Source organism: Lathamus discolor, chromosome 4 (genome assembly GCF_037157495.1).
Source record: "Lathamus discolor isolate bLatDis1 chromosome 4, bLatDis1.hap1, whole genome shotgun sequence".
Classification (NCBI taxonomy): Eukaryota; Metazoa; Chordata; class Aves; order Psittaciformes; family Psittacidae; genus Lathamus; species Lathamus discolor.
Genome location: NC_088887.1, coordinates 46518392 through 46536474, shown reverse-complemented (window position 1 = coordinate 46536474; position 18083 = coordinate 46518392). Strand labels below are relative to the sequence as shown.

The following is an 18083-nucleotide window of genomic DNA, read 5'->3' as shown; positions in this document are numbered from 1 at the left end:
CTTGCTCTCTCATTCATAAATAAATCCATCCTTACACACACACCTCTCCATTTAAGCAGACACGATTCCCACCCCCCCACTCCCCCCGAGTGATTTGAAGCTACTCAAAATAATGTCTTGCCTCTTGTGGCTAATTAATATTCTGATATTTGTACTGTCTTGTACACAAGTTTTTCCAGCAGTTGCCTCCAAGCACCCTCCTCCCTTGATGCTTTTACATCAGTCAGGCCTTTAATTCATACTGCTGTCTTTCAAAGAATGTGGCTACTCTTTGTAGCTGCCTACTTTCACAAAAGGTTACTTATCACTTGTAATAAGTTAACAACTTACCTCTTCACAGTGAAAAATCACTTCAGAAGTTGTGCAATATGGACAAAAAGGAAGACGGAGGAAAAGAAATAAAAGCATAGTGCATAGAAAGCTGGGATTTTAAAAAAATATATATAAACTAAATGCACTGGAGTTCTCTCAGCCTATTCAAGTACTTCAAGAATCACAGTTTCATAATGTTGCTAAAGCCTCCTCCTTCTTGGCATAAGGGTATGTGTATGTAAGCAGTGGGAAAGGCATCATATTTTTATTGGAGTGTGAAAAATTCTGCTCATTGAAAGAAATAATATGTAATTAAAATTCTAAGAGGAAACTAAACCAAACACTTGTTCACAAGATACAGCCCCTAAGTGGGCCAGAGTTTTATCCTCCATACTTCAACAAACATTTCTGTTTACTACTCCATATGGAGTGATCCCTATAGAGCTAAAGTACTGTGATCAAACTAATTGTTTTTACAGACTTACAGAATTGCTACAGCAGGAACGCACTGCAGGAGATCACCTAGTCTGAGTCCCTGGGTCAGAGAAGGGTCTGTAAGAGAAGGATACTCAAGGCTGAATCCAGCTGGCTTTTAATTACATCCAAAGATGAAGGCTCCACAACATTTCTGGATAACCTTACACTTAAACAGATTTTCCAGTATCTCAGTTCATGCCCGTTGACTCTCCCCCTTTCAGGGTCTACTGCCAAGAGGAATCTGGCTTCACTTTCTTTACCACATCATGTATTCAGAAACATCAATAACATCACCCTGAGCATTCTCTTCTCCAGCTTAAGCAGTCCCATCTCCCTCCGATTCTCCTCAGATCTCAGATGTCCCAATCTCCCAACCATCTTCATGGCCCTTCACTGGACTTGCTCCAGTATCTCCACCTATTTCTTGTACAGGAGAACCCAGAACTGGACACAGCGCTCCAGATGTGCCTCACAAGCAAGGAGAAGAGGAGAAGGACCACTTCTTTCCACCCCCTCAAAATCCTCCGCCCACAAAACTACGAGATGCCTTTGCCACAAGCACGTATTACTGCCTCATGCTCTACTTGGTGTTCAGCTGGATCCCTCTGTCCTTCTCTCCAAAGCTGCTTTCCAGCCACTCAGACCCAGCCTGTACTGCTGCCGGGGATTATTCCCCTCCAGGTGCAGCCCTTGGCATTTCCCTCTGTTCAGGAGGATGCTGTCAGCCCACTTCTCCAGCGTGTGGAGGCCTCTGTCACTGGCACTGCAACCCTCTGGGCAGTCAAACTTCTCCCAGTTCTGCACCATCTGCCAGCTTGCTGAGAGCGCACTCTGCCCCAACATCCAGGTCATTAGTGAAGATGCTGAGCAGCATCAGCCCCATCACCCACTCCTGCCGCACACCATCAGGGACCAGCCTTCCTCTGGACCTCATACCACTGATCTCAGCCCTTCGAGCCTGGCACTTCAGCCAGTTTCCCACCCACCCCACTGTCCATTTACCCGGGCTGCAGTTTACCAGTTTGTCAACGAGGATGATATATGAGACAGTGTCAAATGCTTTGCTGAAATCAACACAAACAGCATCCACCGCCCTCTGCTCCTTCACCCTACCTCTGCTTCTTCACCACACCTCTGCTTCTTCACCACGTCAGTGATCTCATTGTGGAAGGCTAAGAGACTGGTCAGACATGACTACTCCTTCATAAACCTATGCTGACTACTCCCAACCAGTCCTTTCTATTTGTGGAAATGGCTTCCAGGTCACTATGAGGTTTAAGTTCCCCAAACTCTCTTTCTTTTCCATGTTGAAAACAAGAACTACTTTTACTTTCTGCTATTCTCCGGGTGCTTCTCCCAAGATTCCTTCTGAGAAAAATTGATTTTCCTTCTGGAGTAATCTCTGAGATCTTCTTCTGGGTTAGATATTATAGCAGATCTATCTACCTTTATGATGTATGAATGAAACTAACACTTGTTTTTCAGATATCAGGTTGTGTTGCATCAATAACGGAGAGAAGGGAGAATGTGTCATCCTGTGGAAGCAAATACGACCTAGTTACTGAATTACATCTGACAGAATAAAACAGGTCTCCCAAAGAAAAAAATATCACAAAAAAGTTATCTTTTCCTTTCCAGTCAACCGTAACACAGACCAAGAAGAAATGAAACCATGTTAGACGTAAGTACTCAAGCAATTCCAACACTCAGACGCCCATGACTAACTAAAACACCACCCTTTAGATTAAAAATGTGTTCTTTAGAACATATATACATCCTATCAGCTACAATAAAATAGAAGTGACCATATACTACATATATATGAGAGCATCCAACATTCCTGTGGGGAACTATGCTGTAACAGTTTTTGGCTAGAACTGCAATCTGTTCACATTAACCTTTAACACAAGGCATCATGGCAGAATTGATACCTGAGAAGTTACTTTTCCTAAACTCAGGTACAGAAGTTATGCTGAACAACTTTTGAGAACAGTTTCCAAGAGGTTAAGCTAGAAACAGCAAAATGAGGGAAACTGTACAGGCTAGGAAGAGGGTATGAACAAGGTTCTACTGAAGCTCCCATGTAATCTACCATGTAGTTTGCAGGTATTAGAGCAATGCTTTTTCCCACACTCTTAGAGAACCTGAATTTACATGGTTTGTCTTGTGCCCATTTCTGCCATGTCTTTTCTTGTTTATTCTGCTTCTTTCCTGACCAAACTTGTGCTTCCTCAAGTTTTGCTTAGTCACACCATCCTTACTACTTGCATGAAAGCAATCTAACAGTACAAGCTGCACAGCTGTTCTCTTTGCACATAAGTGCACTCAGCAGAGAGGAGCTGCAAGGCAACACACCACTGAACACAACTTCAGTTTAGTGCTAGCACAGCTACGGTTTCTGCAGTGCACGGAAATGCTTCATTAACATTTTAAACAATGTCATTTGGCGCCCCAGCTACATTTCCTGTGATGGTCTGTATAGCGAGTTAGCTTACTGTGTCTTCATCTTGAAGAAGCTTTTCCAAATACCCTGTAGGTATCACTTTCACTTAAAAAAAGTTAAAGAAACTGTTCAATCACTTCTTTCTAGTTGTCCCACATGCTAACAGTTGAATACAGAAACAGAGTTAATGCTAGCATTGTATGACAAAGCAATAGTTATTTGGATCTTAAATACTTTCATAGTATCTTGCACAATTTACACATCTGCCATTATTCTAGCTCTTTTGTTAGAGAATAAAATCTGGATACTAACTAGCTTCTATTTCTTCCACTCACAGAATTAAAATCTTAAACTTTTCTGTCTTCCAAGAGTGAAAAAAAAAAAAAACAAACCAACCCATCAGGTAGAGAGGACGACAGCTAACAACTATATCAACAAGCAGCTACATTTAACCAAGAGGTATAGCTGTAAAAGGATACAAAAGAAGAAGAAAAGAAAAAAAAGGAAGAGGCTACATTGCAACCATGTGCTATATATTAAAAAAAAAAAAAAAAAAAAACAAAGTGGAATCTCCTAAAAAGTACCTTCCTGCAGACTTTTGCCAGCATAGCTGGAGCAGGAAGACTGGTAAGTGTGATTTGTAAATTAAGCAGTAGAAGCCCCTACCACTGAATTAAAACTAGCTAACCTGGTTTAACTGATTGAGCTTTTACTGGTACAGCCCGTTTGCTTGCTGTACAGGGTTTTACTACATGGCCCTGAAGCAAAGCTTCACTTGTACAGCTGCTTCACAGCAGAAGCAATCTGGCGGTACATTATACTCTTTACAACCATGAGAGAACAATGGTACAGAGCAAGCAGAAGAGATGCCAGTTCCTATCACAAGTGAGGCTGCTCATCCATAATGCTTACAAAGAACAATTTAGTTTTGTATTATCTTATGCTATGTATTTTTGCAGCAGATAATATTTACACTCCAGTGTGTCCTCACTGAAAGACAGAGACATTTAGAAAAAAGAAAAAATATTTTAAGTGGCCACTGTTAGCAACTCAAAAATTAAGGAGCTCTGTTGGTGGCACTGAATGATCATTACTGCAGAATTACTACTACATTGATGTTTTGTGGGGTTTTTGCGCACCTAGAAAAGCGCTTGTAATTAATCACTATATTTTCACTGAATCATGTGTGACACTTTTTCACAAGCCCTGTTATGTGCATTTCCCTGAGAGTATCAGGAATGCAAAAACTTACTACTTTGAGGTGAAGTTCAATAAAATGATGGTATGGGTATAATGGCAACACAGTAGTAACAATGCTGTTTCAAATTCAGATCTCCTCCTTCTACTATGCATCACGCTTCAATGATGCAAACTTCCCTTTTCTCTCAAGCAGTCTAACCAGCCAGTATTATTTGGGCTTAACTAAAAATAATTGCCCATAGCAAGTATTTATCTTTAATTTTGCTGCATGATGCCAGATCTGATGAGGGGATACTGAGTCTGTGAGCCTAGTCAATTTTTCCAACAACAATTTAGTAAAATACCGTAATTCAGCCTCTCCCTGTAAATCTTGTTTTCACTTTACGAAACACAACATCAGTAGGAAGCAAATACATTTGTTAGCACTCATTAGCAAATGCTGGGGGTGTTGGTTGTTAAAAATCAAACCCCATCTTCCTGTCTATCCCTCCACAGACATTCTTCAATAGTAGGAATTAAGTACCTCATCTTAGCACAGACAGGCTCAAAGGTATGACCAAGAAAGCTTCCACTAATACAACCGGTCTTCAAATAAAAAACACTCTCTAACACATCTATGATAAATATTTCTCTTGTTCTTTGAAGTGCTTAGCGTCATGGAGCTGCAATTTGACAGCAGGACATGATACAGAAACTGGAGAGACAGGTTACCAACACACTATAAGTAACACCAGGCATAAGCAAGGAAGCCCTGAAGGAGCTCTTCAACCCTGTAACTTGTACACCCAGTTTCAGTTTCATGAGAAAATAAAACCTCCACAGAAGCTGCTGGGTGGCAGAGTGGGAAGAGAAGGGCAGCTTCTAATAGAAACACATGAACCTTATAAAAATAAACTACTGAGGAGTACAGGATACACACTTTGAAGAAAACAAACAAAAATTACCCTTTTCTAAATACTGAATGCCCACTAAGTAAAGAAAGAAGAGGTGAAAATCCCAGACAAAGAAATGGGGTCAGTATTATAGAGTGTCACTGCTAGTGTCACCAAGGTTTGGAAAGGCGAGCAACACACATTCTACTTCCTTGTAAAGAATTCTGTTTCAGATACAAAAGATCAGCATTACACAATTGTTTAGTGGAGTACAAAAGGTTGAATTAATGAGTGAGACCAGAGAATACATTTCCTTTCTTTCTATATCATAAAATAAAAGTCTTTTTAAAAGTAATTTCTTACGCCTTAACATGTGTGTTCCGGATTTAGATCTACTGTTTATTTCTGTGTACCCCACACACACATTCTGCATGTCTTTTAGACACATGCTTGCATTGCTGAAAATATTTTGAAAGAAGTTATATGAAAAAAAAAAAAAAAGCTTTTATTTTAGAGTTTAATGAGGTGCTCCTCTCCCTCCACTCACTCAGAATTTTACTCTGATGTCCACCAGACACTGACTAGATTCTCTACAAAATATTCACAGTGTCAGAAAGGCTGCAGAAGTTCACATGACCCACTAAAACCATGTGGGCTGACAATACAGAAACTGGGAAGTTTCCCACACAGAACCACAATCAAGGACTATGAAATGCAGTGCTCAGTCCCACAAGAACTGGTGCATGTAAGCAGTTGTATCCTCCTAGTCATTCCATAAGCTTCAGAGAACTACCTTATAGATGGAATTTATTTCTGTACAATAGTTTTTAAAGAACCTGCCCTCAACTGTTCAGTTAAGGGGGGTTCAAAGCACGTATGATCTCTCCTTCTGCAGGGAAAAATACTGGCAATAACTCACAGCAAGGCCACACAATCCCTATCTCCTTCCAGGGCTTCAGTTTATCTTTAGCATTCTGTACATTTACAAAACATCAGTAGCAAATGAGTCTTTGGTTTTAAATTAACCATCATTATTTGTGACCACGTGTTCATGAGAGGCGCCTTCAGTTTGAAAGTACAGATCCCACAGAAAAGAAGGGTAAATAGATAAAAGCACACCACAAACCATTATGAATCGACTGAAGCTCACAAAATGGAGAATCTGTGTGAGACCAGAGGAAAAAAAACCAAGCATATGCCCTTTTCTACACGCGCAACAGTATTTTTTTCCATTAAATAAATTGTATCGAAAATGTTTAACTAAATTTTAGAAGTAGACTCCTGTAAAATAAAAGTAACAATTGAAAAGTTTGCTGAAAGCCACATTGACATATATATGCAGCTTTCTGGTGGGTGAATTTTATACATTTTTTATTCAAGATAGTTAACATGGTACTTCTGAATTGCAGGCCTTTTTCCATCTGTGTTTCTCTAATTCAGCCCCAGAAGGGGAATAACTCAGGTCATCTTAGAGGAGCTTTTAAAAGAATAGGTTAAGTTTTGTATTTGTGCTTGATAATACAATAAAACTGAGACACAGAACATTAGAAAAGGATAAAGAAAATGCTCAGACTTGCATCTTACCCTCTTCTATCTACAGATATTAGGCATCCACTGGGCCAGTGATAAGGCAACAGCTGACAAGTGTATGAACTCTAAAGTACCGTGGTTACGTAATGCAGACAACATGACAGCAGTGTGCAGTAAGACAGGCAGTCTGCTCACATGCTGGCAGGGTCCTGACAGGAAAATGAGGAAGCTTGGGGCAAGGGAACCAAGAAAATCCTTCAGGCAACCAAAATCTGATAAACACAGGTGACAGAAGGAAAGCTGGATGATACAGTGTTCTTGCTCCACGTAGGAAAAGAGCAATTTTCAACCAAAAAAGATAAAAAGGAGTTTCATTTGCTTTGTGCTATCAACTAAGAAGTAAACACTGACAGATAAATTAGAACACCTAAACTCACCTAAGCATATCTAAAAGGGAAACCAAGGCTTTAAAGCTAAGCTGGTTATCATGAAAGTTTCAAAAGAATTTCCTGGTTTAGAGATGGTTTCTGTAGAAAGGGAGTTTTTAATCAGTGGTTTTGACAAAGGCTGACAGCCTCTGGGAAGGCAAATATAAGTTCTCTAGAAGAAAAAGCACCAAATTAATCTTTCAAAGGGTGTAGTGAGTCCCCATGCAGCAGGAATGGAAAAACCAAGGTATTGTGAAGCAGCACACAGACACACACTCAACACCTTGCACAGTCCTGAATAACTTGTGTGGCATTCATTTCTCTCAATATTCCCAGTAAAAAATTATTAAAAAGATAAATAAAAGAGAAGTCATTCCCACCTACTGTAAAGATAACAGGTTTGCCTTGTTTCTGTCCCCTGGGTGGGAGCTATCAATGTTATGTTTAAAAATGCACGCTCTACTTATTTCTTCTCTTCAATCCCTTGCCACCTCCCATCACAACAATCACCACTAAGGATCCATCACTAAAGAAGGAGTCTGAAGTCAGATTGAGTAATCAACTCATTCTATTACATCACAATAGTTTACTTGCACATTTGTCTTTTCCAAGGGTAACTGAATAACTACAGTGTCTATATATAAACAATAATATATTTCATATGGCTGTAACAGGGCCAAAAAATGAGGATTAAGAGACTCACATATAGTCTTCTCTCTCCAGTTCTGAAGAGAACAACATGTGCTGACCATAAACCTAAACTGCTCCAATATATTCTGTCATATTAGAATTTTACTAACAGTGCCAGTGAAATTCTAGCAGAGTAAATAATTAGGTGATGGCAGGAAATGGAGAAACCTTTAAGGACTCTGTCACCACTATCAGCTTCCCAAATAGTTCCCAAAAGATTCTACCAGGGAACTATAGCACTCACAGACACTGAATACAAAGATACCTAATTACTCATACAATTCTTCCAGTATAACGCAAATAGTTTGCCAGTCCAGCTGAGGGGCACTTTATAAGAGCATGAAAGCTGTTAAGTGGTCTACACATGATACATCAGAAAAAAAAAACAGTACTTCTGTACTCAGAAGTGAAACCCCAGAACAACAAAGAAAACTCAAACAAATTAAAAAAATCAAGATCACTAAACAATATATTGTTAATGAACTACAGTGTTAGATCATGTCAGGAATATTCAGAAGTAATCAATAGCATTAAGTCATGTCAGCAGCAGTTAGAACAACTAGTCTTACGATCCCTGACAGCTTTCTTTTTTCATCAGGTGTCCCTTTTGCTCTCATCTTCATGCTTACTTATTGTTAATGTCACTTAGCATTTAAGTAATACAAACTGAAAGACAACCAGTAAATGCAGTCCGGATACAGGCTGGATTGTTCTAATGGAGCAAATGGAATACCTGGCTTGAATGCAAGCACAACCTTTCATATTACAATTATTAAATGCTGTAAATATACTACATGTATCCAAAATACTGTTTCTATTATACCGTGTTGCAAACAAACATTAAAAACATCAAAATCAGACAATGTCTCCTAATGATGTCGAAGTACATCTCGGAGCGATGTAATTAAATTGCAAGAAAGGTGGAAATACCAACAAGCATTCTCATCTTACATGGGCATGCAGAGACAGGACAAGGGGGAATGACTTTAAATGAAAAAGAGGAGATTTAGACCAGATATTTGGAAGAAATTCTTTACTGAGAGGCTGGTGAGGCACTGGAACAGGTTGCCCAGAGGAGGCTGCCCCACCCTGGCAGCGTTCAAGGCCGGGTTAGATGGGGCTTTGAGCAACCTGGTCTAGTGGAAGGTGTCCCTGTCTGTGGCAGGGTGTCAGAACTAGATAATCTTTAAGGTCACTTCCAACCCAAACCATTCTGTGATTCTATGATTCCATGTTAGCTTCGAAACAGCAATGGGACTGAACTTCAGTTTCTAGGAGCTTGTGCTTTGTGACTGTGTTTTAAGAATTCTAACGAGGTTTTTGGTTCTATTAGTAAAAATCACATACACAGCTGTACTCTCTGAAAATCCAAAACTGTAGAAGTGTGTTTTGCAAGACATTTGCATACAAATGCTGCTAAACACCTCTACAGATTTTACCTATGGAGACGAGTTTCTCATAGCAGCCTGCTCCAACAGCAAAGTAATTGCCAGAATAAGTGTAAAAATTAATCAGGCCAAAATACATGTATTACTAACATGCCCACCCACACATAAACAAGCTACAGAGAAAACAAAAACATCCGGAGCTTGGAAAGTTGCCAGAGGGGATTTAAGAATAAAAAAAAATAATCTTATTTTCTACAGGGAAGAGAAGGTATGAGGTCAGGACACCTTATCTTTGCTTTACAGCCTTTTAGGACCAAGTTGAAATATCGCCCTCAACCAGCTAATCCTGCAAATTCTATAAATCCTGATGGAAACTATTGTAAGAGGCTATTGCCAACACCACATTGACTTCCCTGTGTAAGACACAATCCCAAATAATATTATATAAATAATTTCTCAGTAAATTAAAGCTGCTTTAAACAGTATGATATTACAGCTCCAAAGAAGTTACATCTTTGAAAATGTAACTTCTAGATGGCACATTTCAGTCTCTGATTACGTTCTCCTCCCCAGGGCTTGAAGCCTCAGGAAGGGAAAAAACCCAACTGTTTTACTTCTTTTTTAAGATAATTTTTTTGGTTGTTTACAATTTAAATAACATCGTATTTTAAACAAAAATACTCTGAGTTTCTTAAGAATACAGAAGAGAAACCCAAGCAAAAAGAGGAAATAACTGAGTCTCCTTAGTATATCAATTTACACTACCTACTCTGAACTCTATCGGTGAAGAAATATTATGTGTATTTAAATAAGAGTATTTTTTAAGCATCAGCAGTTACAATGCACATTGAAGAACGAAAAGCAATGCATTTTGTTTTCAAACTCCTAAATTTTCAGCAGTTCTATCAACTCATAATTACAATTAAGCCACCACCATTTCAGAAGGTTACTTTTTACCAATAACTCGTTACAATATAAAGTACTAGTTACTAAAAGCTAATAAAAACCTTAACACTGAAGATTCACATTACCATGTGTCCACTGCATGACTGCTGCATGTATTTAAAACCCTCTCACTTTTGCGTAATTCATAAAATGTTCACATGCTGGTTCCCACAAAAAAAAAAATTAACAGCTGACAGCCCCAAACAGCAACCCTGCTTTCCTCTCTCGTCCTACAACCCCGTAAGTAATCCCACTCTTAAAGGCCAGCATCAAAACATATCCAACAAATTGATCACCACAGGACAGCTAACACCACACTTGCCACCACAACAGACATACGAGATCCATTCTGCTGACTGCAACAAGCACAGCACCCTCCTGCCCATCTGGCTGGGAGTATCACCAGTTCCCTTCATCAGGGAACAGGACGAGCTTCTGTTGCTGCCAAGGCGTCTCACATATTTTCCAGGCCAAACACCCAAGGGAGCTGCCTCATTAGAATCTCTCCCACCTCCTCTGAAGTCAGACAAACAGGATGATATATGACATTATTTGTAATCATACCTTGGGCATCCAGGACAACCAGAGCACTGCTGCTGCTCTGCGCTGAATTCCCCTAGAAGACTGAACACTGCCAAGTCAGGACCAGTACAAGACCATCCTGTTTGTTTGTGGGGCAGATGTGCTGAGAGTGGGTGAAAGATTTTGACTAGTTTTGGTTTCACTATTGTCAAAGTAATAACAGTGGCAATAATAACACATCAGTCTTGCCATGTTTCTTCCCACAAAATCTTAATTGCTGTTGATAGAAACAAAAGCGCAAAGAGACAACATTTTCACATGATGGGAACTATCTGAAAGTTTCTTTCACCAGTGTTATTCTCTTGTTATTTCACCATAAGGATAACAAGCTTAATGGCCATACTCAGAACTTGAAATAAGAAATTAGTACTCCTGGCTCTTATTCCCAAGACAATGTAACAGTTAGGATGCCACAATCTAAAACATTTCCTAAGAACAAATACATAGCATCCTAGCAAGATTTCCAGAAAAAAAAAAAAAAAAAAAACCTTCAGTAATTGAATTGCAAATTCCTGCCCTGTAATAATTCACTGACCCATAAAGCAAGTTATCTTTTCAGGTACACACAGAAATGACACTGCTTTCCCTAGCCTGCATATATCTTCAGTGGATGCCACAACTCTCACAAATGGCTACTTAGGCAAAGCTGACCCAGATGTCACTTAATTACCAGCATCTGGAGTACTTAGGAGAGCAGGGAAGGAGATAATAACCTACAAGCCCTGAAGCAAAGGCAGGCACAGCGGTATTGAACAAATTGGCAAAGCAAGAGGGAAGGACAACTGGAGTTGGTCAATTCTCTGACCTGACAGGTAGGAGCCAGAGGGCTAGGGAAGCAGAAAGCACTGCAGGAATTTCCGGTACATGGGGAATATTCTCTTTTCCCTCCCAGGAGCCTAACTATATCTGTAAAGGGCCCTTGCATGTACACAGACCCAATCTTCTGAAAGGTTTCAGAAGAGCACTAACAGAGATGGGTAGGGGTCTGTGGGGTGTGTAACAAGCACAAGGGTCTTGGCAAGAAGAGTCTGCAATTCACTCACTTCCCTGCAACCTCTGGCTGGTCATGAAAATTGAAAAAAACCCAAAAAACCCAAAAACAAAACAAAACCAACAAACCAACCAAATATACAGAGAATAAAATTAAATGACAATCAACAGATAACAATCTCTCCCATGTACCTATGATTCAGCATCAACATCCCTGACATCCTACAACTAGTTTGCACTGAAGATTGTATTCTGCTTGTATAACAAGAAATCCAGGTTGCTGTTGTGACCTGAGGCAGTAGTTACACAAAGCCCCTGTCCTGTTTCATTGGTTTTAAAACCCATGCTACACACCACAATTTCATAAATAACTACCACTACACTTCTTGCTCATTTTAAAATTAACTTACCTCTCCAATTCTGCTAGCCATACTGGCAAGTCCTCTGAGTACAGACAAGCCTTGAGGTTGTCACATGTGGCAAATTCAGTTTACCAGTATAACGACACCCAATCCCACATAGAATTGGCTTTGTAAAATAAAATGAGCAAACATGGCTCTGCACCACAGCTTCCTGCTTTCTACATCTTCATCTGCTATCAGCAGAATCTGTCTCAGATGCCGTCACACTTACTAACAGTTTTACACTGCAGATGATGGATTTCAAGTTGTAGTTTTCAAGCTAGAAAGATATTGAAAACTAACTTTATACCATGAATGAACAACAAACGCAAATGAACAACACTGCAATCCCACCTGCTACCTCCTCTTTTTCAAACATTTAACTGAGGAGTAAAGCAACTAGGAACAGCACGCAATTCTCCACTCATACCTCTATTTCTCTATCTGAAAAATTGGAAGAAAACAGAAAAAGATGACAACCAGATCCACTTTCATACATTTCTTATAATAAATTCAGCATCCACACCTCTAACAGAAGTAGGTATCTACAAAGGCTGATAGTTTTAGATCTTGAAGAGGGTCCAAAGAATTTTCTCATGTTTAGACAAACCTCCCCCAGAAAACCTTCCAAGTGACCATAGCTGCAGTTTAATAAACAGTGAAAACAGAAAGAGAAAGAAATTTCAAATACCTTCTCTGTTAAACCTTGCATATTGAATTGCAGAGCATAAGAAAGGTATGAATCTCCGGCTTTTTGTGTCTGTATGTGTAAAATATAAAATTCAAAGCAGTTGTTTTGTAGATTCAAAAACAGGAAGCAACTCCGATATAACATCACAGTGAAAGTCCCCTGAAAAAAATAACTGCACATGTACTGCACATGTATCATTTCTACCTCCCTTTCCGCTTTCATATCTCTGTCTTCAGACAGCTCCTCTTCAAATCCCAATTTGCATTTATGCTGTGAAGTTTAAAACCATTTTTGCTTAAGCAACTCCAAAAGTCTTTTCCACATTCACCTAGTACTCCCTTGAAAAAAATTTTATTATCTTAACACTTTGCATTAATGTCTTTTCCTAAACATTTCAATATATTGCATTTCCCCAATCTTTCCATTTCTGATTTGTACATCTTTTCTTCCAAGCAATTTTTTCTTCAAATTGCACTTCCAGAATCTGTGCACACACACTAACAGAGACCACTCAGGACTCTTTGCTGTGTTAATTCAGTAGTTTTAATTCAGCCCAAACACTGAATTTTTCCAAGCCCAACAGTTTCCTTGGAATGTCAACATGAATTTATTCAAAAGAAAATCAGACCACAGGAAGGAAAAGGTCTTTTTTCCATAGGAAATTATTCCTTGTACTTGAAGGCAGAATGCAAAGTACCTCAAAAATTTCATGAGTGATTTTTACCTCTGAATAACTTTCTTATTAACTAACTACTCTCACAACCAATTCTAATAAGCAATGGGATTTTGGAGTTGCATTCAACTCCAGGACTCATTTATATCATCCCTTTTTGCCTGCCTCCCAGTTACCTTGCTGACACAACAGCATAGCAATGAGGCAGGAATTGATTGCTGGTGAGCTCAACTCTACATGCACTTGTTACAAAATTTTCAGTAACTGAAAGTTTACAATTCCTTAGAACCTTAGTGGACAGAATGGTAACTCTCAACAACCTTTCTAATGGGACTGCTGTTACACTTTAACTATAGCTCTCCAGATACAAGGAAGAGATTTATGAAAGAAAAACTGAAGAAAAATAGAGATTTTCACTCAAGATATTCACAAAATAAGGGAATAGGAAGTTTGTATCTTCTTCTCCACGTTATCCAGTTTAGAGAGGGAATGAAAAAGATATTTAATTTTGTGTTCAAGCTAAAAATGAGGAAGTATTTAAGGTATGTTTTACTTCTTTAGAAAGCAGTGCTGGACGCTGATTTAATTTAAAGAAAAAGAAACACAAAAATCAAAGAACTTTCTACTGAGAAAAAGCTATTTATTTTTCAGTTATGTGTCAGGATGCCACAGTCTGTAGTAATTTTGGAAAGCAGAAGCCTTAAAAATTAGATACAAAGGCAGAGAGAACTTGCAAATCTTCATACTGAGATTATGATATTTTCATAACAGAAATTCATAGGCTGCATTTATTTAGAACACTAAATCCAACACCTCCTAAAATCAGCAGCAGATTTAAAATACCAGCTGTAATAGAGCCTAGAGGAAGTCTGCTTTTGCCCCATAGAACTTCACAGCTCATTAGAGTTCAAGAAGAAAAATACTACCAATACACAAGGAGTCCCAAAATAGTTTCTTCCCTCTACCCCAAATTGTGGATTTTCAAAGGTTAAGAAGAAACAGGGTATCCATTTTCATACTCTGCTCCCTTTCATCTCACTGAGGCTGTTACTTCCTCCTAGTCATCACTGCCTGACAAAAACAGAGCTGTTCCTTGCACTTGGCAATGACAAGAACAAGGATTAGGATGGGAATACATTTGTCCCCACAGGAACACTTGAGGCTCCTGTGTCCCCAACCCAATTATGGGCTCAGCAAGCTTGCCACCAAACCACTTCACCAAATCACCTTCACATATGCAGCGCTATTGAAGCAAAATGAAATTACTTTGTTGTGTGCGTATGTCTAAACACACAAGAAGCTCACAGACAAGAGAAAACGGGGCTGGGGGGAGGAGGAAAAAAGATATATATCCTTCGAAAGGTTAAAGTCCCAAAGATCCTCTGAAACTGTAGTAACAGATTAACACAAAACCTGTTTATGTAATTTATTGTACTTCTTGCTCTCTTTTCCATAGTGGAGAGCCAACTTTATGGAGGGTTATACAATCTAACAGCCTAGGTCTGCAATGACAAATCAAGGAGGCCCAGAGGTACTAATAGCTAGTCTCATATGTGGAGACATATGCGTGTACACACATAGGTGCCCAGTAAAAAAAAGATATATATTTCTAAAACTCAGAATGGCTTTCCTAAAACCAGTATTGCTGCAAGTTATTTGGTACATTACATGAAATACAAAGTAATGACTTTTTTTTTTTTTTTTTTTTAAGTTTTTGTAGATAATTTTTAGGAAAAATCCACTTTATTCTCAACTAGCTTAGCCAGGACTAAGTATTTACAAAAAGCTTCTATAAAACGTAAGAAAGCACTCTAGAGAAGAAGTTACAGAGAAGCAGCTACGGAGAAGAGAAAATATTGCAGGTGCCATGATACATAAGTTATTCTAGAATAATCACTTTGTTCCCAGAACACACAAACAAAATCACTGAAGAGAACAGAAATGTAAGGGTAGCTTCATTTTCAGAATATCAAAACTACATTGTATTTGCAAAGAAACTAATCTTTCTTTGCAGCATAGCCTCAGCAGAACATTGCATCGCAATGTATTATGGGTTTGGATATAAGAAATATGACATAAAGGCTGATGCTTAAACTAAATAGCACAGAGCACAAAATGTATACACACAACACAAGAACAGTTCCACTTTGTACTCACTCTTACAAAGTTGTCAGGGAACAAACCTCTTCTGCCTTTGAGCTGTCCTTCCCACCAGCCTCCATCATCTTTCTTGATATTGGTGATTATGTCACCTACAGTGATTGTCAGCTCATCATCATGTTGAGCTTTGTAGTCGAACTCCACTATCGCCTCCACTAAAAAAGAAACACACATACCCATAATTATTGACTATTTTTAAGTTTCCACGGCTTTAAAAGTAATAAGAAAACACCAATCCCATTATATATTCTCAGTGAAAATAATATATTCAGCTTAACCAAGACAGCATATCAAATAGGTAACATGTAATGGTAACATTTTGAGAGACCAAAGAAAAAAATCATACAGGAATGCCTATCATGCTTAAGGCAACAAATTGCACACATTTTTCTTTACTGTTTATAGGAAATTAGTTTGTGAGGCTTCAGCAGTATCTCTGGCAGCATTACAAAGATTATTTTTATTACTGGACAACATTTTAGCATTTGTTCAAGGGACTTCTAAACCATTTTATTTCTGGAAAGGTTCTCAAATTCATAAGCATCCCAAGCTTTACCTACTTTGCTAAATACATCACTAAAGAGTATTAAAAAAGAATTCTTCACAACATGCTGAGTTTCACTGTTGTTTATTCACAAATGCAAAGCTTTGCTGTATGAACATGCTCTCTCAGGGTTTCACCAAATGGAGAAAAATTTATTTTCACTTACGATTATGCATCAGAGGATCTGAAGATAAATACCTCTACTGCTCTGAAGGTCTGTTATCAGACAGAGCTGCACTACAAACTTACTACCATTATCTTTATCTTTTCCTGGGAGGACTCCCCATCCCTTGAAACCATAGAATCATAGAATAGTTAGGGTTGGAAAGGACCTCAAGATCATCTAGTTCCAACCCCTCTGCCATGGGCAGAGACACCCCACACTAAACCATCCCACACAAGGCTTCATCCAACCTGGCTTGAACACCGCCAGGGATGGAGCACTCACAACCTCCCTGGGCAACCCATTCCAGTGCCTCACCACCCTAACAGGAAAGAATTTCCTCCTTATACCCAATTTAAACTTCCCCCGTTTAAGTTTTAATCTGTTACCCTTTGTCCTGTCAGTACAGTCCCTGACGAAGAGTCCCCAGCATCCCTATAGGCCCCCTTCAGATACTGGAAGGCTGCTATGAGGTCTCCACGCAGCCTTCTCTTCTCCAGGCTGAACAGCCCCAACTTCCTCAGCCTGTCTTCATACAGGAGGTGCTCCAGTCCCCTGATCATCCTCGTGGCCCTCCTCTGGACTTGTTCCAGCAGTTCCATGTCCTTTTGATGTTGAGGACACAAGAACTGCACACAGTACTCCAGGTGAGGTCTCACAAGAGCAGAGTAGAGGGGCAGGATCACCTCCTTCAACCTGCTGGTCACACTCCTTTTGATGCAGCCCAGGATATGGTTGGCTTTCTGGGCTGCCAAGTGCACACTGAAGCCGGCTCATGTTCATTTTCTCATCGACCAGCACCCCCAGGTCCTTCTCTGCAGGGCCGCTCTGAACCTCTTCTTTGCCCAACCTGTAGCTGTGCCTGGGATTGCTCCAACCCACGTGTAGGACCTTGCACTTGGTTAAATTACATAAGGTTGGCATCAGCCCACCTCACAATCGTGTCAAGGTCCCTCTGGATGGCATCCCTTCCCTCCAGTGTATCAACCGAACCACACAGCTTGGTGTCATCGGCAAACTTGCTGAGGGCGCACTCAATCCCACTGTCCATGTCAGCGACGAAGATGTTGAACAAGACTGGTCCCAACACCAATCCCTGAGGGACACCACTCGTTACTGGTCTCCAGCCGGACATTGAGCCATTGACCACAACTCTTTGTGTGCGGCCAGCCAGCCAGTTCTTTATCCACCACGTGGTCCATCCATCAAATTGATGTCTCTCCAATTTAGAGACAAGGATGTCATGTGGGACAGTGTCAAACGCTTTGCACAAGTCCAGGTAGATGACATCAACTGCTTTACCCTTGTCCATCAATTCTGCAGCCCCATCATAGAAGGCCACCAAATTGGTCAGGCAGGATTTCCCCCTAGTGAAACCATGCTGGCTGTCACCAAGCACCTTGCTGTTTTTCATGTGCCTTAGCATGCCTTCCAGGAGAATCTGCTCCAAGATTTTGACAGGCACAGAGGTGAGACTGACTGGTCTGTAATTCCTCGGGTCTTCCATTTTCCCCTTCTTGAAAATGGGGGTTATATTTCCCTTTTTCCAGTCGTAGGGAACTTCACCTGACTGCCATGATTTTTCAAATATGAT

The 18083-nt window shown here is 39.8% G+C and overlaps 1 protein-coding gene across 6 annotated transcripts in view; it reads right to left on the bottom strand.

Annotated features, from left to right (window-relative positions):
• The window catches only part of SH3KBP1 (SH3 domain containing kinase binding protein 1), a 233384-nt gene that overhangs the window by 186843 nt on the left and 28458 nt on the right, over positions 1-18083 (bottom strand). Inside the window, exon 2 of one of the 6 annotated variants that reach the window (XM_065677327.1) lies at positions 15780-15937. In XM_065677327.1, coding sequence (XP_065533399.1) covers positions 15780-15937 — 158 coding nt within the window. Of the gene's footprint in view, positions 1-797; positions 816-10849; positions 10874-12949; positions 13082-15779; positions 15938-18083 lie in introns of those variants that run through there. The other 5 variants (XM_065677328.1, XM_065677329.1, XM_065677334.1 and 2 more) reach the window with 5 other exon arrangements.